Source organism: Trachurus japonicus, chromosome 4 (assembly GCF_045865225.1).
Source record: "Trachurus japonicus isolate A0001 chromosome 4, Traja_1.0".
In the NCBI taxonomy this organism is placed as follows: domain Eukaryota; kingdom Metazoa; phylum Chordata; class Actinopteri; order Carangiformes; family Carangidae; genus Trachurus; species Trachurus japonicus.
Window position 1 is genome coordinate 13,577,918 of NC_140910.1, and position 18,949 is coordinate 13,596,866.

At 41.1% G+C, this 18,949-nt stretch overlaps 3 protein-coding genes across 5 annotated transcripts; 2 read left to right on the forward strand and 1 right to left on the reverse strand.

Moving 5' to 3' along the window:
* Positions 1 to 407: 407 nt before the first annotated feature.
* On the reverse strand, positions 408 to 7,878 carry mpnd (MPN domain containing). 2 transcript variants are annotated; one of them, XM_085774097.1, is made up of 13 exons: positions 7,759 to 7,878; positions 6,396 to 6,598; positions 5,994 to 6,215; positions 5,201 to 5,300; positions 4,984 to 5,062; positions 4,794 to 4,890; positions 4,634 to 4,706; positions 4,470 to 4,546; positions 3,166 to 3,334; positions 2,094 to 2,164; positions 1,890 to 1,979; positions 1,693 to 1,785; positions 408 to 1,429 (listed from the first exon to the last, which is right to left on the reverse strand). In XM_085774097.1, exons 1-13 carry the CDS (start codon positions 7,766 to 7,768, stop codon positions 1,343 to 1,345), a joined length of 1,371 nt encoding a protein of 456 aa, XP_085630223.1. In that variant the 5' UTR covers positions 7,769 to 7,878; the 3' UTR covers positions 408 to 1,342. The 2 variants fall into 2 exon arrangements, with proteins under 2 accessions (XP_085630223.1, XP_085630224.1); XM_085774098.1 differs by having other exon boundaries at positions 7,180 to 7,785.
* Positions 7,879 to 8,357: 479 nt separating this feature from the next.
* armh1 (armadillo like helical domain containing 1) lies at positions 8,358 to 12,440 on the forward strand. 2 transcript variants are annotated; one of them, XM_085774105.1, is made up of 11 exons: positions 8,358 to 8,648; positions 9,129 to 9,197; positions 9,311 to 9,477; positions 9,590 to 9,786; positions 10,194 to 10,278; positions 10,379 to 10,495; positions 10,698 to 10,770; positions 11,059 to 11,188; positions 11,533 to 11,610; positions 11,703 to 11,784; positions 12,319 to 12,440. In XM_085774105.1, exons 1-11 carry the CDS (start codon positions 8,443 to 8,445, stop codon positions 12,384 to 12,386), a joined length of 1,272 nt encoding a protein of 423 aa, XP_085630231.1. In that variant the 5' UTR covers positions 8,358 to 8,442; the 3' UTR covers positions 12,387 to 12,440. The 2 variants fall into 2 exon arrangements, with proteins under 2 accessions (XP_085630231.1, XP_085630232.1); XM_085774106.1 differs by having other exon boundaries at positions 11,706 to 11,784.
* Positions 12,319 to 18,525, forward strand: mutyh (mutY DNA glycosylase). The gene is made up of 15 exons (XM_085774104.1): positions 12,319 to 12,531; positions 13,709 to 13,839; positions 14,394 to 14,433; positions 14,517 to 14,590; positions 14,687 to 14,728; positions 14,811 to 14,882; positions 15,034 to 15,147; positions 15,259 to 15,356; positions 15,888 to 16,032; positions 16,175 to 16,262; positions 16,339 to 16,521; positions 16,988 to 17,133; positions 17,246 to 17,395; positions 17,825 to 17,875; positions 18,002 to 18,525. Exons 1-15 carry the CDS (start codon positions 12,426 to 12,428, stop codon positions 18,125 to 18,127), a joined length of 1,566 nt encoding a protein of 521 aa, XP_085630230.1. The 5' UTR covers positions 12,319 to 12,425; the 3' UTR covers positions 18,128 to 18,525.
* The last annotated feature ends 424 nt before the right edge of the window (positions 18,526 to 18,949 follow it).

Here is an 18,949-nt window from a genome sequence, read left to right on the forward strand (position 1 = left end):
AGGCTATGCATTTGTTTAATCAGTCTTAAATGCTCTTTTGAACAGCGTTAAATCATTCTGGCTCTCCATAGTATTATTTTTTTATATACAAGACCTTTAAATTAATCTTTGCATGTAGTCCTCTATCACACCTTGTAAATGTTATGTCTTAGAGTTAAGTGGCCTTTTTACTTTCGGTATGAGTACAGAATTTAACCGCAATATTTTGTCTTTTATTATCAAAGTATTTGTATGTGCTTCTTTCTCGTCTCCCACCTCCCCCATTCTTACAATAAATAAAAAAGAAAAAATGTGTTATCTCTGTGTTTGACTAACACCAAGGTCAAAGTATGACTGGAAAATGATAAAAACCACGAAATAACAAAGACAAAGCAGCAATATTCCTCACACAATAAAGGAAGAGACAGTTGTTTAAATAGTTCCAGTGTGTATATTGTAATGCTTTGTGGATCATCCAATCAGCAGGCTTAAGGCATACATCTTCATACATGTACATCACACAGTCCACAGTTAGTTATAAATACAGTACAGGTAAAGAGGAAGCAAATATGTGTCCTAACAACAGGACTCTTGTATTGTGTAACCTGATGGGGAGACAGTAGAGGGTCACATTCACAACACGGCTCACAGACACACGGGTTCATAAAAAAATTGTTTGGCAAAATGGATTTACTTGCACCACGTTTCAACCTTTCACTTTGACTTAAGGAACACAAACATTCACAAAACCTATTGCAGAGTAGTTTAAGTCAAACCAAGACACTGTTGCCTACATGTACTTTGTAGGCAACGTTCAGTTGTATGCAAAAAGCACTAATGTTTTCTGACGTTTTCTTTTCCAATCACTGCTCCTTGTTTAGTCTATGAAGGCAATTAAAACAACTTAACATTGTACATATCTGGCAAGATCTGCTCACACCACAGGATACTGGCACAGATAGGCACATAGGTCCAAGTGTAAAAGATAAAGAAGCCAGTTCTTACCTGGTCCATGAAACAGTTCAATTTAGTGTCCTTGAAACAATATTTAACTTTAGCAAAACATTGGTTTTCAACACTAATTACTGTAGTTTCACATTGTATATTTCTCTAAATACAAGCTCCTGGGGTGACTAGTATCACAGATTTAGCACCTTCACCTCCTAGTAAGTCATTGAAGTGTGTCTCAACTCAGGACAAAGCTGTGTTAAATTAAGAAATGAGAGAATTCAAGGCAACTACATGTTGTTTTTTTCAAGCAGGTTTTTACATTGTACGTACGTCACACCGGAGCGGTGTTTGAAATGGATCAACTGGAGATGGAGGGCGGCCACATGCACACACTCATGCAGAGCACATCCACTCAGAGCATGTTGCCCAGCTGACTGTAGACATGCTCCAGGATCTGAGAGTAGGCCTGGTCTTTGGGGGCGTGGCAGCTCAGAGAGCCCTGAGAAGTAAGAGCTGAGTTTAGTTTATTCGTTTCATTCATTGAAAAAATAAATTAAAAACAGTTTAACACAAAAAATAATGCAACTCCTGAATGAACGGGGGCAGAAAGAAGCAAACTCATGTAGTCTAACCCTTTTACCCAGGAAATCCTTTTGCAAATTAAATAATGTAGAGGATAAACTGGTGAGGTAAGCTGCAGGGTCAAAGGACCCAAGACACATCATGTTTTTGTGGTTTCAAGTCCTCTGTAAGTCTTCCTACCTTGATCTTGTCCAACATGGTCGTGTCAGGGCACCAGCACTGGCCGAACTGGACGAGGTCGGGAGCTGCCCTGTAGTAGTCAACCAGCAGCATCTTTGGAGCAAACACAAATGGCATTCACATAAAAAAACAAGAACACATATGCTGATATCTCTGTGGTATTTACATAAGTCTGATACTGCAGTCTCATCTCATACCATCTCATTAAGGACGTCACTGGTGAGGAAGTTGTCCTGTACGTAGGTGACCTCTACAGCCACTGGGATACCGTAGTCGTTTGGCCGTTGCTGCAGGAAGGCAGATGACACAGAGATTAAACACAAACTGAGAGATGACTACATAAAAAAGATATGAAATCAGATTCATCATCAGATAATCATTAGTTATTTCTGTGTCTTTACCTCAGGTGGTGGTACCACCCAGAATGGAGTTATTGTGGAAGCCACACCTTGATTACCATGGTAATACGGTCCTGTTAAAAAAAAAAAGTATAAATACAACACACACAAAAAAAGGTCAGAGTTACAGTAAAAGCTAAGTGATGTCAAACCTGCCTGATGATCAGAGAGCCAAGGTTTTACCCAGCCAACATGTTCATGGTCGTGATGTTGCCTTCAAATGCTATGGCAAATATTGTAAATAGAAGCTGTTTCTGATTTAGAGCAAATGTCCCTTTAAGGCCTGAGTAACTATTTGACTGCATTAGAGGGATGTTTAGAGGCAGCCAGATGTCTTTTAACTGCTCCACTAAAAAACACATAAAAATCACAATATTTTCCAGGATCTCCTTGACATCCATCCACCCAACAACTGTTTATACCACTCATCTTTGTGGGGTGGGGTTATTGTAATAGCTATGTGCTGCTATGCTTGCCTGTTTTACTGTAATACTGTTATGCTCTGTCCACATGTTTTCTTTGCAATGTTTCCTGGTTAAATAAAGGTTGATGATGATGATGATCATTATGATCATGTATATATTGTAGATTTATGTTCTGTATCTCCTGCTTTATAATCTATACTGCAGGATACATAGCAATAGCAGGACTTTGAGCACTGATGACTCGGACTTGGATTCTCACATTTATGTAGAAGCAAACTTTTTTTGTGAGGTATAGTGCATGGCATAAAGATGGTGCGTTCATTTAAACCCTCTTTGAAATAGTGACTTGTCATTTGTGTTTATATGGACCTCAGCTCTTTGATTTTGCAGTGAAGCCTGTCCTGAAACTCAACTCTTCTTCGATGACTTTGGAATTGGATTCAAACACCAGGGTGGTGAGACTTGGCTCTCAGACACTTGACTACGATACTGGTATATAGCATTACTTAGCAGATACTATTTGATTCCTTGCATTTGATATACAAAGTGCCTCCTTTTCAACTGTTTTCTCAGATTCCAGTGGAAGATGCATTCAAAGAGAATTCCCTGCTCAGATCAACACTACTGTATGTATAAAGGCACACACTGACCGCAGATGATGCCCAGGCAGGGCTGGAAGCCATTGTTTGAGCCCTGCAGCCTCAGCTGGTGGTCCATCTGGGAGTCGATGTCCTGCAGCGACGGCAGAGCCGGACCTCGTGGGTGACTGTGGTACCAGCCCACCAACGACAGCCCGCGCATGAACAGGTTCTGACAGATCTGGTGGAGACATGGAAACATGGAAACATGACAGGAGAGAGAACTTACAGTAATGCTTTTGTTTCATCTGAAGGTAATACATATATAAGCCAAGAGAGTGGTGACTATGGGCTGTGCAGCTGACAAAATACAGTTTTTTCTCAATTGCTAAGACACATTTCTTGAAACCTTCCATCCCTTTCTCTAAACTGTAAACACAAAACGCAATTTTCAAACGACATTCACCAAACCTCTGACTCTTCCTCCAAAACCAAACTATTGCCTCAAAACAGTTCAAACAGTGCTCAAAACCAAACACTGTTGTCAGGCCAGACAAAATGAAAAACACCACTGAACAGTCATTACACACAACATAGAAAAAAGGAAAACACAATGATCAGATCATAAAACTGTAGAAATCATCTTCATGTTCACAACGGGAAAATGCATTTGCAAAACAGGCTCCTTGAACTGGCTTATGTTGGTTTCTTCACATCATTAGCCACAAGTGTGATCAATTTTGAGTTGCTGCGTTTACGTAAGTTTAGACACCTGTGCTTTACAGTAATTGAGCTTCACTTTTGCTACCTGTGCTTACTATTATGCAACACAAGTGCATCACAGTGCAAAATGTGCTGTAGTGGGTGAGAATATGTTTGCAAGTTGTGTCTAACTAGGTCAAAAGTGCTTAGGTTCTACCAAAAGGGTGACCAATTCAATAAATGGGTTCAGGGCACTGATCATTTGGTTCAGACAATAGTGTTTAGTGTTTTAGCAATTGAGAAAAACTGAAACTCAACGTAAAACACTTAAAAATAATAAAATAATAATAATTAAAAAAAAAACTTGTAATTTGTGCTATTGCCAGAAATGAACTAGTATTACATTATAAGCATTCAACCCTCAAGGTTTGTACACTCAGCACTACAATCACTATTCTTATTTCCCTGTGATGGAAATTCAAGAGTTGGTTCTTTGGTTTCTGGCTTTTGGAAATAGAGATGCATGTTGACAGGTGCTCGCCGCCCGAGTGTCCCATGGTGCAGGATGAGCTCGTGAATTTTTAAAATGGGTGTCATTCACCTGCATGTTTTCTGAAGGCATGAATGCTGAATTCAGTGCAGACTTGTGATCCACTGTCCATGTGTTACTGTACCTCCTCCTCGACAGCAGAAGCAGCGTCTCTGTCTGCCAGCCTGGTCCGACAAGGGAAAGCCCTCAAGACGGTCAGCACTGAAACACAAGGGAAACGCACAGACGATGAAGACCGCCTCCATTCTGATCCACTAATGTAACATTTCGCTCCAAAGTCCCACTCACATTGTGTATTAGTATCCCACCGTCCTCCGAGGTATCCCACCACCTCACTGGTGGTCAGGTGACAGTGGAAGTCCTGTAAAGGACAAAGAGCAGTCATCTTGGTCTTTCTGAAATGCTCATCCGTGTTAATGAACTTGCTCTAGCTGTGACGGTTGCTCACCATTAGCAGCAGTACATTACTGGACACGGCTACATTGAAAGGCTGGAATCTGTTGATGGCTGAGAAGGCTGACAGCTCCACGAGTGTGTGTGGATCTCTGAGGATACAAATTAGAGTCTGATTCACCTCGTGCACCTCGACACAATGATCGCATGAAATTACACCGATCAGTCTGAATAATAGAGAGTACCTGGCAGCATCCCTGGTGCCCAAGGTGCAATATCTGACAGGAATTCTCTCTCTGTCGGTTCTTCGTGAAACCATCACATCTGTAACAGTGAAGAAGGTTTTCTGTTCAGATTGGGGAAGAGAAGAGAGGAGAAGAGAGGAGAAGAGAAGAGAAGAGAAGAGAAGAGAAGAGAAGAGAAGAGAAGAGAAGAGAAGAGAAGAGAAGACAGGGATCGTACCATGTAATCCAGGTTTGTTGTTCTTGTTCTTCTCATCTGCTTGAACAGCCGTCTTACCCTCCTCTTCATCCTCGTCATCATCCTCCTCACTCACCAGGCTCTGACATCACAAAAAATAAACATTTAACAAACATTTTAGATACAGTATAGAAAGACAAAAGAACAAGAGCAGGATATTTTTCTTCACTCCAGTCCAAACAGACGTGACTTTATATAATGGACATTTTCAATGTATGGTATTTTCAAAGATGAAAGAAAACTAGGTCAAGAGGACAAAGGTTCAGGAGACGTGACTTCATTGTAAAGGGTTAGGGTTCAAAGGTTCAGAGTATATCTTGACTTTTCTGTAATGGACTGCAGGCCGTGAGATTATATCGTTTTCTTCCACTGTGAGCCAATAAATCTAAAAGTAGACATTATTTCCAAATGAACAAAGTAGTTATTTCCCCGTTTAATGATTTCATCAACCCTCTTTCAAAATCAGCTTGTTTTTTTGTTTTTTTCTCTTCAACTCTTCCCTTCTTCTCTTTGCATGTTGAAAGTCAGGCAGGACTGTAACCAGCGTCTAGTTTCTGTATTGATCCATGATTAGTTATCTGATTGGCTGCTGTGCTACAAGGTCAGTGGGTTTCATCTTCATTCAGCACCACTGTCCTTCCCTTGGATCTGACTGATCTTTGTTTTGAGTTTCACTGGAGCCCCCATTGATCGAAAACTTGGGTTGTGATGTCTGACCTCTCACTTAATCGAACTTGATTTAGCTGTATATTGCTTCAGATGTTTCCTCTCTCACCAAGTCTGCGCTGGGTTGGTACTTGTGCAGCCAAGTGGTTTTGTACTGGACCAGCTTCTGACCCCGGTAGCGAACAGACGCCCAGCCACAGCCGGACTTCTTGGCCGGGTTGACCAGACGTTTGCAGTGAGTGGCCCAGGCACTGGGAGAGTTGAAGATCTGGCCCGTCTCCACCCATCGGATTTTCCCATCATTCAACAGGTCTCCGACAAAGTTCTTACCCTGAGGAGGGAGAGAAAGACGGACGGTGCATGTGGGTTTACTCCGTTAAGGCAGCTGTCTGCTCTATTTCATTTCCTGTGTATCAGAGAGACACAAGCCTGGTGCGACCTCACACAATACGACACAACACTGACATAAATAATAAACAACAACACTCATACTGTCTACTCCTGTTATTACCAGGTAGTGGATGGCCAGCACTCCGTCCCCTGGCTCCACCAGGCCGTCCTTCAGCAGCACTCTCAGGGTGATCCCCCTCCGGGTCAACAAGGAGCCCCGGCCAGAGCTGGACCGCAGGTCTGCCTCCTCCCCTCCGCTCAGCTCTTCCTCATCCTCCTCTCCGCCGTCCTCCACCACCTGTGGAGAGCTAGGTGGCTCCGAGCCTGAGGACACACACACACACACACACATAGGTTCACACATTTAGGATCATCCATCATGTCTGCTGGGGGTGATAGGTGGGTGCACTGTTAATGCTGAAAAAAAAGAAAAAAGAAAGCCATCATTTCAAATCTTTTATGATGCACCAACTTGATGTTTTCTCCTGCCAGAGGTCATGTTAGTCAGAGAATTCAATATCAGCCAAAGCACCTGCACGCCACTTAAACATCTGTGTATTAAAGTTAAACCAGGAATAAAGCCAGTGTAAAAGTCCATTATTTTAATTATAATGACTTTTTGATGAAAGCTCCACTGTAATGGCAGCCAGCATCATTCATAACTGCTGCATGCTAAAACATGATAGCAATCCCATCGTGGTGAAATGAATCTCATGGGGCCAAAATAGCCAAAAGATAATCTAAATTGGCATTTCATTAATTACGGCTATAGCTATGCTTGGTTGGCCTTTGTTTCCACCTCCCATTAGGGCATGGCTCTCTCCCTCCACCAGAAAGAGGCCTACTCCTCCTCTGTTAATTTTTCCCCCAGAATTACAATTAAACCCCTCTTCCATTATTCTCACCCATGTCTCTGAAAGCGTCGGAGAGCGCCTTTAAATCCAACTCGGTCAAAAGCTGCTCCTTTTCGGGGGCACTTGAGGCTGTGCGGGGCTGAGCTACGGGCAGATTTCACAGATACACTTCGCCACACTAGCTCCGGCTATTATTCAAAAACATAAAATGAAGGCGTCTGTGGCTCTGCAGTGTAGTTTCCTTGTTGTGTTGCTTTAATGTCAGTTCCCCTCCCCTTTCTTTCTCCCTCTCCCCGTCCTTGTCACTCTCTCCCTGTGTTCTTATGAACGGGTTTTGTCTGGCCGTGCCATGCCGGTCTTATCCGTGCTCCCTTATTAGCCTTTAAAAAACACCACACAGCCATTGTTAAGGAGGAAGAATCGTGTGCGGTTGAGGAAAGATGCGTTCAATGTCCTTTAAAAAATGTAAACAATAGCGACAATTTTCCGGAAAAAAAAATGAAGTGTCGCCAACCGCTATTTGGCATTTAGGCAGATTAAAAGTACATCCTGAAGATTACAGCGCGCAAGTGTGTGAGAATCACTATCAAGTAGCCAAAGGTAGAGGTCTATGATGTGTTTTAATACAACCTTGTCCCATTGTAGACTATGTTACACTGTGATTTTCTTCACTACACCGAGATGTTCCTTCTTTATCTCCGGAGAGAGGCACATGTACCGGGGAGTGGCCTGCGGGGGGCAGCAAACCCCGAGCTGTCTGCTTCCTTTAACCGGGTCCAATTGCCCCCACCTGGTGGTAACACAGGATCATGCTCTCACAGGGACTGAGCAACTGTGTTGCTATGAACCCAAACACCTGTCACTACCATAGTCAGTACAGAGACCTAACTTAAGTTATTGTACAATTGTGATGAACGCAACATTGTTTGTCAATGAAACAACATTTATTTACTGTTATAAACCAATAATAAACAAAGTAAAAAAAATATTAATGGGCTACACTAGAAGACAAAGAAGATAACGAGCCAAAGCAAGATAGTTTTTAAAAAATATCTTAATTTTCCAACCTTTAAAAAAGGACTGATGGTGGACGGTCCGCCATGGCTCCCACACAGAGCGGGAGACTGTAGATCGTTGCTAAGCAACCGTGTAAACTATGTGAAGGAGTAAATAAAGCCAGCGGGAAATGTACATCAGCAGCTATGGTACTGCAGGTATAACGTTAGCTTTTTAACAAATAGTTTATGGAGCAGATATTTATTCACTGTAACTTGAGTTCGGCAAAGTTAAAGCAGCAGTAGCACAACAACAACAATGTCGACATCGGAGGCGCCAGCGAATCTCGGCAAAGTGCTCGGTTTTCTCCGGGAATGGGACCGAGGAGACAGGACGGTCCGCTGCCGCATGTTGAACACCTTTACCCGACAACACAACGGGAAGAGCTGCTACGAGCTGGAGTGTGAGTTTGCTCAGGTGCCCAGTCTCTTTCTGGCTCGACTCACCACCTGGATGAGACTCACGTATCCTTTATTCACCTGAGACTGTGTAGAGTCAGTGTCGTGGTCCACAGACCGTGCTGATACATTGTTAAAAAAAAACAAAAAAAAAAACAAGACTAGCCTACTACAAAGATCTCATTATAGTGTTGTAAATGTAGCCTACGACTAATGGGAATTATGGTTATTTGTAATGCTCCATTTATATCATCTACAAATTGTTGATATCACACAATGAAAGTATTTTGTCACGGATTTGTTCTCTATGTTGTATCATAGTGGATAATATAGGCTAGTGTTAGATTTAAGTCTATAAATAAGACTTTTGACAAAAAGAAAAAGAGAATTGGGGGAATGGTCCACAGTAGACATTGGATTACCGTATGCAGTTTTGGAAGTTGGATGAATGCAAAGCTAAAATAAACAAAAAATATGTGTGCACTGCAGTTCTGCTTGTTTACTGCTCTGCACTGACTACACTTAAGTCCTTCACTGAATATTCAGGTACATGTTTGGGACACTCTTGGGACTCCAGTTAAAAGCAATCAGAGTTTTCCTGTCTGCATCAGGCCAGTGAGTGAGATGAGATACTGCATCATAAACTATAAAATATTCCATCTGTGATCCAAAACGCATTTTTGAGAGTTGCCACTTTAGTTTGCTGTGGGTTGTTTTGTTTTTGTCAGTGATCAGTACCTGATGGAGTTTCTGGAGGATGGGGGGGCTCTCACTCTCCTGGACATCTTGAGCCACACTCAGAGCAAAGAGGAGGACAAGGCAGAAGCCCTCCATCTTCTGCTCACTCTCTCCAATGCAGGACTGAAGTTCAAAGAGATGATCTGTGAAAGCCATGGTAAATTTACTTTATTCATACCAGTATCTTTGATATATGATTTGGATCATTGTAATTTGTGTAGCCATCATATCAGCTCTGACATTTCTGTCTTTTTAAAATTATTTTGCAGGTGTCAAAGTCATAGCAGAGCGCCTGGCTGAGTCAAACACAGAGGAAACCCAAGGGACAGCTCGGGCCCTGCTGGAGTCCCTGTACTTAGGAAATCCTAAATACCAAAATCAAATCTACAGAAGCCTCATCACCCTCATGGCTTGTAACTCTCCTAAAGCCCAGCAGCTGGTCCTGCACAGCTTACGCCATGTTCAGGTAAAACTGTAAAAAAGAAAAGAGTGCATAAAGCAAATACAAGCTTGTACTTTGACTGACCGCTCATCCTTGCTCTTTCACACAGTGAGACTGTGGACACATTTTTTCAATGCATTAACATCACAACCATGCAAGATGCAGAAACTTAACAGGTGTGTAGTTTAGATTAAAAATGAGGGCTACAGTAAGTGGTGTGGTCATTTCCATGAGTGTACCAAAGCAATTAGCAATTTGTTAAAAGGAAGAAGACACTGCTTTTATGATACACAGAGGTGTCTAGATGATGTGGAGTTTAAACAAGTGGTTTTGAGAATTACAGTTCTTGTCTGAGAAATATACCAAAATGACAGAGACTTTGGACATATAAGAAGATAAGAAGACCTACAAAATGTTATTCTCTCCTTTAGTCCAAAATGAAAACGGCCCATCACAGCATTGTAGAGCCACTGCTGAATATGCTCCAATCCCTGCACCTGGAGGTTAAGGATGAAGGTAAGCAGAGAATGCATTTACTGTAAATCCTCATGTTTGCTGTGGTCTCCCTCTTTGACCTCACCTGTCGCTCCTCCATCTTTGTGTATCTGTCTGGCAGCTATGAATCTCATCTTAGACCTCAAGGGTTATGATGTGAGACCATTGCTGCTCAGTGGCCTGGTAGCTCTGCTGAAGCCTCTTACAGAAGAAGTAGATCCACATGAGATCACACAAGGTGACACTTTGATCTGGATGTTTGTTTTTTTGTTTTGTGTAGCAGGTTCAAGATAATTCCTTCCAAAGCAAAATCAATTACCTGTAGGAAATGTTACTGACATCTTGCCTAGTTTTTTCTTGATTTGTCAAACAGACATTCATTCATGCATTTTGTGAGAGACCTAATTTGTGACATGTTTTGTTGACATGTACAAACCCAGAGGCTGAGATTATTAAGGTGACTGGATCACTCCCTGTGTTTGTGCAACAAGCTGCTGCAGCTAAAGCTATACGGTACGGTCATATTTAAAATGTCAGGAAACATGTTCATTTTGAACAGTGACATGTAAAAAATCCTATTAGAATAAATAGCTGTTTATTATTTTATTACATTTTCTATTATTTTAAGTAGTTTATATTAATAGAAAACCTAAAAATTGTCCCAAGTGCTATTGATTGTTTTATGAACACGTCAAAGAAAATGTTCTGTTATGACAGACACAAAGTTTTCTGATTCTGGTTCTGATTTTAGTTTTTGTCCTACAGTAGTGAGATATTTTTGGGATGTTGAATTTGTTAAAGGTTGCTGACTGAGGAAGATCAAGAGGTCTCTCGTGAGCTTGTCTGTCTTGGGGTGATCCAGCACCTCCTCTACGCTATGGGCAACAGAGAACACACTGATGCACAAATACAGGCCAGCCTGGCCTTGGAGGTACATACTGTACATGTTTACATCTACTGTGCACTGTTATAATTTCTACAAAGTCTGGTGTAGTAATTTTTGTTTTAACTGTAATTACTTGTAATAAAATAGTGAGTTTGTAAAGCAGCAAACATCAAGATTTTTCATACAATTAAATACAGCTTACTAATTTATGTTCCAATAAAGCCCATTGTTGTCTTCTTTCATAAAATAAAACCAAATGTCTCACAGAATGTACAAACCACATCATTGTTCCTAAAGGGGAGGGGGAGCAGAAAACCTACACACATATTCACATACTGTATATTCATGCACGGTGGTAACCCTGGATATTTGTCATCTTTTCTTTCTAGCACTTTGTTCAATCATTCCCAGTCATAGAGGAACGTGTGCAGAAAGTCATGGGCACTACATTGTTTACAGCCTTCATGGTAAGTCTTAATTACTGACTGAAGGACTACACAGTCAGTGTGAAAGCTGCTGCATTGAAGCACTAACAAATCCAGTCAACCTATTTCTACAGCAGCAAGCCGGGAGCTTGTATACAAATCTGGATGAAACACAAGCAGAAATCCTGCTCACCAACAATGTGGACATAACTGAAGGTAATGACTGCAGAGAGTTTAACTGGAGAGTGTTCAAGAGTGTTTCTGACTTTTTAAGCTCAGTTTGCTGACTTTTCTTTTCTTTTCTTGTCAACACTTGATCAATAGTTTTGGATGGTACGAAGGATGAGAAGAGGAACACTTGAACAATTATAATCATGAAGACAAATAAAAATGTCCAACACTTTCGTAAATGTTTGTGCTTATATGTCAATATAAGTCGCTCTTTGCTGCCTGCTCTTATTGAATCATGAAAAAAAAGTTATTCATTTGAATCTAACTTCATAAAAACACATTACTTTACTTTTGTCCAGATTCAATAACATATTAAAAAATGTGCTGAGATCCGTGGTTTTGATATATTATAAGAATAAACCTTTTCAATACACGGTATACTAGTGTTTAAAATGATTAGTAGTAGTAATTGATGCGAAATCATTCATTTTGCAACAAAAACACAGCCATTTAAGTAACTTTCACTTTGACCCGCCCACCGGAAATTACATTTTTCCTACGTCATCTGTTTCCCTGCAGCCGATTGGACGAGCAGCGGCTGTTCCCGTCCTGAACGTGGCGGGAGTCGAAGTGAATCCGTGAAGTAAACAAGAAATCAAATAAGTGTGTTCATACGGTGTGTGGTCATGAGCAGGTTACGTTCAGCGATGCGCAAAGGCAAAAGAGCCGCACTGGAAATGGTTGAAACTCCTAAACCACAGCGCAAGAGGACAAAGACAAGAGTGAAGGAAGGTATAGCTGCCATGTTCCTGTTACTTCACGTGTGTTACCTAAGAGACAGACACTATGGGTTTGTCCACATGAAAATCAACCAGCACATTGTATATATGTTGTCTCTGCAAACATCCTGTGACTTGCATGAGATTGTTGTTATTAGTGAGGAGTTGGCTACTACAGTCTCATCCAACAGCCAGACCTCTACAATGTGGGTGCATGTTTCACATTCCTTTTACAGACTGAACTATGTCTTTACGGGGGAAAAGCCTTACTTCACTGTACAGCATCTTAAAAGTAGGCCATTATCTCCCTAGCTATATGGTTAACCCTAACCCTTGTGATATAGATTTACTGCCTCCCTGTGATTTACAGAATATAATATATAGGCTATAATATGTTATATAATAAATCACAGTAAACCACAAATGATGACTGAAGGGTGTGGCAAGAGGCAGCATAAATTGAAAACAATGTAAAGACGTTGTGGACTGAATAAAACCACACAGTGCTTCTTAGGGGATCACATAGGTTTGCTGCTTTTCCTGCTATCCAGGGAGATTTACATTGGGTTTAAGCTTTAGAGATGATTTAAAACACCTTATTAAAGCTGTTGTTAAACTCAATAACTGACCCTGAATCATGTGTTACATCATACTTATCGTCTACATATGATAATGTAAGAGTTAAATTTCCATGCACCAAAAAACTTGGATGATGGTTTAATTTTTATGTTTATAAGTTTTACAATTGTCTCTCTAAAGTCTCTTCAAAAGAAGACAAGATGCTTTATCCAATTAGTATTTATTCTTACTTTTACATCAATACATGATGCATGTTTTTTTCTTTCTAGGCAATGATTGATGAATATTTCCATAGAGAACATCTGTTTTACAGTTTTTTGATTTTTGAACTGTATACACTGCAGTCTGGTCTGAGTTTGTGTAAATATTTTGGATCTTGTTATACCATGTGGTCCTTATATATTTATGTCCCTGACATGATAATTCATTAATTCCTAAACTGTTACATACAAGACAGTTCCAGTAATGGCTATTTGTTACCTTGTCTATTCTCTTTATATACTTCTTCCTCTCAGCAGCATATGGTAAAACATTTAAACCATCCTGGGATATTTGATAAATATTTCAATACTTGAGCATTAGTGTAATTGACAGTATTTTTGCTCTTTTAGAGGAAACCACGGATACTGCTTCACCGTCCACATATCACACTTTCTCTGATCCTGCTGATGTTGTGCAGCTGCGCTCTCAGCTCCTAAAGTGGTACGACCAAGAGAAGAGGGAGCTGCCATGGAGGACTCTGGTAAATAGAAATATTAGTTTTGATAATTTTCTTAGAGACCAATATCGGAACCACAGTGAGTTTATTTTGTTTATTTTTAGGATCCCCATTAGCTGATGCTGTGACATTCTTCCTGGGGTTCCCAATGCAATTAAAGCCAAGACTTACATTATGTTGACATACAGTATGTGCCTGTATACATATTTAGATACACACACTCATGCACATCCCATACATCCCAATGTGCTACAGATCAATGTAACACACACTTACGCACATGAATGTCCATGTCACTGCATTATACATGACACTTGCAGGGATGATTTTACCAAATTGTCTTTTCTTATTTGGTTTCAGCAGAAATTCTTACATCAACGTATTATGTGATGAGTATGATTGATGAAATGCATATTCATCATTCAAGGCTAAATCTCAAATGCCCTAATACTGCAAAAGATGTATGTTGATGTTGCTCGTATGAAGTTGTATTTCTCTTTGAATAAACGCATTAGGCAGCACATAAACAATTACCATGAAGTAATGAAACTGAGTGGCTCTGTGTGTTGCTCTGACAGGCTGTGACAGAACCAGACCTTGACATCAGGACGTACGCAGGTACAAAAACGTTTCCTTGTCAGGATTTGATGTGTTTTACTGCTGCTGAGCCATTTCTCAGCCCAGTTTCCTCTTTGTCTCAGTGTGGGTTTCAGAGATCATGCTTCAACAGACTCAAGTTGCGACAGTAAAAGACTACTACAACAAATGGATGAAGGTAGTTGCCTCTGACATATTAAGTACTTTGGATTCCCTGTGACTTATAAAATCTTTGTGTGTAATTTGGACTCTCTCGTTCTTCTTGTTGTTCCAGCGGTGGCCCACTGTGCAGGATCTCTCATCTGCTACACTTGAGGTGATTTTAAAGGCAGCTGTGGAAACTATGGTGGTGATGTCATTGTTTTCCATTTGGTTTATTTAACTTTATTTATTTGTAGGAGGTGAACCAGATGTGGGCGGGGCTCGGGTACTATTCCCGGGGGAAAAGGCTACATGAAGGAGCTAAAAGGGTTTGTGGTGCACTTTGTAACATTTGTTAATTTGTACCATGCACCTTTGTGTCACCCTGAGACCTTCACTGCTTTTCCTCATTGTACCAGAAGCTTTGTTTTATTATTGGTGTGGTCATTGTGTGATAATTATGTGACTGTTTTCTTTAAGGTCGTGACAGAGCTGAAGGGTCAGATGCCTCGGACAGTCGACAGCCTGCTGAAACAGTTACCTGGTGTCGGACGCTACACTGCTGCAGCTATAGGCTCAATAGCACTGGGGCAGGTTGGTCATCACACTCACTCACTCACACTCCTTTATACGCCTTGTGCATGTTTTCAAGAGACAGATTAAAATGTCATAACCACGATGACACACATCACACCTGTTGCCTAGGTTACCGGAGCTGTGGATGGCAACGTGATTCGCGTGCTGTGTCGTCTCAGGGCCATCGGAGCTGACAGCACGAGTCCTGCAGTAACGGAGGCACTGTGGTGAGTTACAACTCCAAACTAATATCCTCGATGCCAGTTCTTACTCTGACATCTCTGAATGTTTCTGTGATGTTGTTCGTTTCTCCTTTTAGGGGTTTGCTGTTGTTGGTTTGGTGCTTCTATAAATTCACACACACCTCTCCGCTGGTTAATTATACTGTAGTGTCTGCCATAAACAAACTTTCACCAGCACTGCTCTGTTCAGAATCAGTTCACTGGCAGCTTTGTTTTTTTTGTCTCAGAGGATCCAGGCAACTGTTGTTCAGTATTCCTGGAGCTTAGATTTTGTTTTTTGGAAGACAGTGAAGGAAACTCTGTTTTAATGATTGATGAATATTCCCTAAAAGCATTAAATCTTTTGTTTTATATGATCATGGATTTTAAAAAAGGAAATATTCCGTACCTCTGTTCTGTCAGTTCATCTAAGTGGCATTGAAGTAGTTTTTCATTTGACACATTTTACAGTGATATATTGGTGAGGTAAATATGGTCTGATTCTAGCTGTTAATGTTTTTTCTCCTTGTATTTCAGGGGTCTAGCTAACACACTGGTGGACCCAGAGAGACCTGGGGACTTTAACCAGGCTATGATGGAGCTGGGGGCACAAGTCTGCACCCCTAAAGCACCAGTGTGCAGCCAGTGTCCTGTACAGTCCCACTGCCGCTCCTATCGCAAGGTAAAGACTATCTCAATCTATCTCTAGCTATCTGATAAGAAATTGTTACTGTATGGTGTGTGCTTTGCTCTGTATTGTCAACACAAAAGAAGTCATATAAGACATCACAGCATGGATAATTCCACAACGTGTAAATGTGCAGGTTCATGTCAAACAAGAACAAAACTCCAGGAAGCTTTTGTCGAAGCCGGAGAAGAAAACCTCATCCCTGCCTGATATAGAAGACTGTGGTGAGTTCTCTCCCTCCTTCAGACCTTCATGTTGTCATGATATTACATCATTTCTGACTTTCCTCCTCTCCCTCAGTGACCAGTGGGTCTTGTCCGTTGTGTCCCTCGGAGCCTTGGGACGATGAGTTGGGCGTTCAGAACTTCCCCAGAAAGCCGGCGAAGAAGCCGCCGCGGGTGGAGCGAACTCTGACCTGCGTGGTGACCAGACCCGGAGCGGAGGGAGAGGGCGAGTACCTGCTCACTCAGAGGCCCAACAAAGGTCAGTGTGTTCGTGTCGGTCAAGAGTGTGCTGTAAGGCGAATGAGTTTATGACCTGATAATAAGACACCATTGGTGTATTTCAACATTTTATCAGGGATTTTCTTTTTTACATGACAGATCTTTGCGGTCAAAGGTCGTGGTGACCTCACAAAATCATACTTCTGGCAATAATAAGACAAAGAGTTCATACTCTTATAATGACACAGTGTAATAACAAACAAAAAAAAAAAAACACAGAAATGTGACTAAAAAAACAACAACAAAAAAAACACAGAATCAAACCCAGGCTGCTGTGCTGAGCCACCGTGGTGCCCCTATTGATTTGATACCAGTAAATGAAAAAAAACAAGACTTGTTTTTTTCATTTACTGGTGTTATAATTACATTGAATAACCAATTAAACAGCACAATCTGTTAAATGAACAGCTTTTTGTGTGTTTAACGAGTGTTTGTGTGTGTGTCAGGTTTGTTGGCAGGCTTGTGGGAGTTTCCATGTCTCCTGCTGGAACCGGAGAACTCTGAGATGAAACAGAAGAGGGCGCTGTGTGCAGAGATCAGCAGGGTACTGGGATCTCCTCTGAGCGAGAGCCGCTGCCAGTACGTGGGAGAGGTGAGCAGCAGCAGCAGCAGCACACTTTTCTATTTAACCATGCTGATGAAGTCATTTTATGTAGAAAGTGTGACAGCCCTGTGATGGAGCACTGCTTACTACCACTTTGCAGGTGGTTCACATCTTCTCCCACATCCACCAGACGTATGTGGTTCACAGCGTGCGTCTGAAGGACAGTGACACACAGGCGCAGACTGAGAACGCACAGTGGCTCAGCAGATCTGCCCTGCAGGAAGCTGCTGTGTCCACGGGAGTGAAAAAGGTTTGTGTTTTGTTTGCACAGTTGTGTGTGTGTGTGTGTGTGTGTTGAATCCCTGCTGTGTAATTGAGGTTGGCTGCACCTGAGTTGAACTTGATTTGTCCCAAACAGAAAAAATGGTTTTGCAACAGCAGTACACTTACTGTCTGTTCCTCCAAACTATACAGACGTGTCAGGGGGCAAGAGAGATGAATTGAAATGAAAATTAAAGTTACAGCAGCAACAGGTGTGTGACATGTAACGTGTGATGTGTGTAGTTTCCTTCTTGTATTACAGGATTTTAGTGATTTTTAAGTTCAAATTCTCTGGTAGCGTTGCATCATACATGAATCACAGTTAGGTGTTGAGTTTGTTACGGACAGCCAGAAAGAAAAGCAACAAGTGAGTGAAAGTCCACGTGTTAATGGGATCGATATATCAACTCTCCTGCAGATTGTGAAGCTTCATGACTCTGTGGACAGTCACGCAGAACAAACCTCCAAGGTAACCACCCTTAGACCCTTTATGCATCCCACAGTATAAACCATCACAAATATCCACCGTCTTCTATAACCCTGTGAACAGAAGAACAGATTGCATGTGTCACTTGTCTGTGTTTGTATGATTTAGGATGGAAAGAAGCAAAAAAACAAGAAACCGCAGACCTCAAAAAAACCCAAACTGGGAGCAGCTAACAGTGGAGGCAGACAGCTGTCCCTCAGCTCCTTCTTCAAGGCAGTGAAAGAGGAATCTTGAAGGAGAAGTGTGTGTGTAAAGCAAAGTTCTGCATGGGGCCGCTCCACGCACACAAACTCCTGTGTTCTTTTGGTGCTATGATCCCATCACTGGAATTTAAATGTAAAATACCATCAAATTATTTTAAAGAGAGCCCCTTTTTAAATTGTCATAAACATAGACTGATTCCTCATTTGATATATTTTTGTAGGGGAATATGTATCAGTGGTCTACATTGATTGACCATTGCAGAAAATGTTTTTACCACTATATTTTATCATTTTGTGGACCTTTACAGTATACATCATGATACTGTGTTACCTGACTGACTGACTGACTGACTGACTGACTGACTGACTGACTTCATATTACAGCTGTGTGTAAGATGATTGTGTTTCCACAATAAACATTATAACTGTGGGAGGGAAAGCTGTTTAATTTGAATAACAGCGTAGTTCAGAGCAAGACTCGAGACTAACACCAAGCTTAACCAGCTTCTAATCAAAACAGATTTTTATTATCCATGTTTATATTTTTTTTGTAGTATGAATGTATAAAATAAATGCTATTTCATTTTAAAATGACAATCTTGTTATTAAAAAAAGAAAAGAAAAAAGGTCTCCTCTTGTTTTTGTGCATGATCAGGTTTTTATGACCATAATGGTCAACACAGATTGATTTGAGTCTTTTATGTTGGTCTGTGTCTTGTATTTCGTTTTCTTCTCTGGCGTTCGGTACATGAGTGTTTTTATGGTTGTGTTTGTGGGGATGCCACCTGGAAGGGGGGTGGGGGGCGATGCTGATCAGGTTTTTATATCAAGAAAATTTAAGTAGTAAATAGTA

Bases quoted from the DNA above. Each gene is read 5' to 3' on its own strand.
- mpnd (XM_085774097.1), bottom strand. The intron at 3,335-4,469 runs GTACAGTAACAC...TGTCTCCACCAG, and splicing joins CTTCTGCTGTCGAGGAGGAG to ATCTGTCAGAACCTGTTCAT. The intron at 1,430-1,692 runs GTAGGAAGACTT...CTTACTTCTCAG, and splicing joins CCATGTTGGACAAGATCAAG to GGCTCTCTGAGCTGCCACGC.
- armh1 (XM_085774105.1), top strand. From the start codon at position 8,443: ATGTCGACATCGGAGGCGCCAGCGAATCTCGGCAAAGTGCTCGGTTTT. The intron at 10,496-10,697 runs GTGACACTTTGA...GTACAAACCCAG, and splicing joins TCCACATGAGATCACACAAG to AGGCTGAGATTATTAAGGTG. The intron at 11,189-11,532 runs GTACATACTGTA...TTTTCTTTCTAG, and splicing joins AGGCCAGCCTGGCCTTGGAG to CACTTTGTTCAATCATTCCC.
- mutyh (XM_085774104.1), top strand. From the start codon at position 12,426: ATGAGCAGGTTACGTTCAGCGATGCGCAAAGGCAAAAGAGCCGCACTG. The intron at 14,883-15,033 runs GTTTGTGGTGCA...GTTTTCTTTAAG, and splicing joins TACATGAAGGAGCTAAAAGG to GTCGTGACAGAGCTGAAGGG. The intron at 16,263-16,338 runs GTGAGTTCTCTC...CCTCTCCCTCAG, and splicing joins GCCTGATATAGAAGACTGTG to TGACCAGTGGGTCTTGTCCG.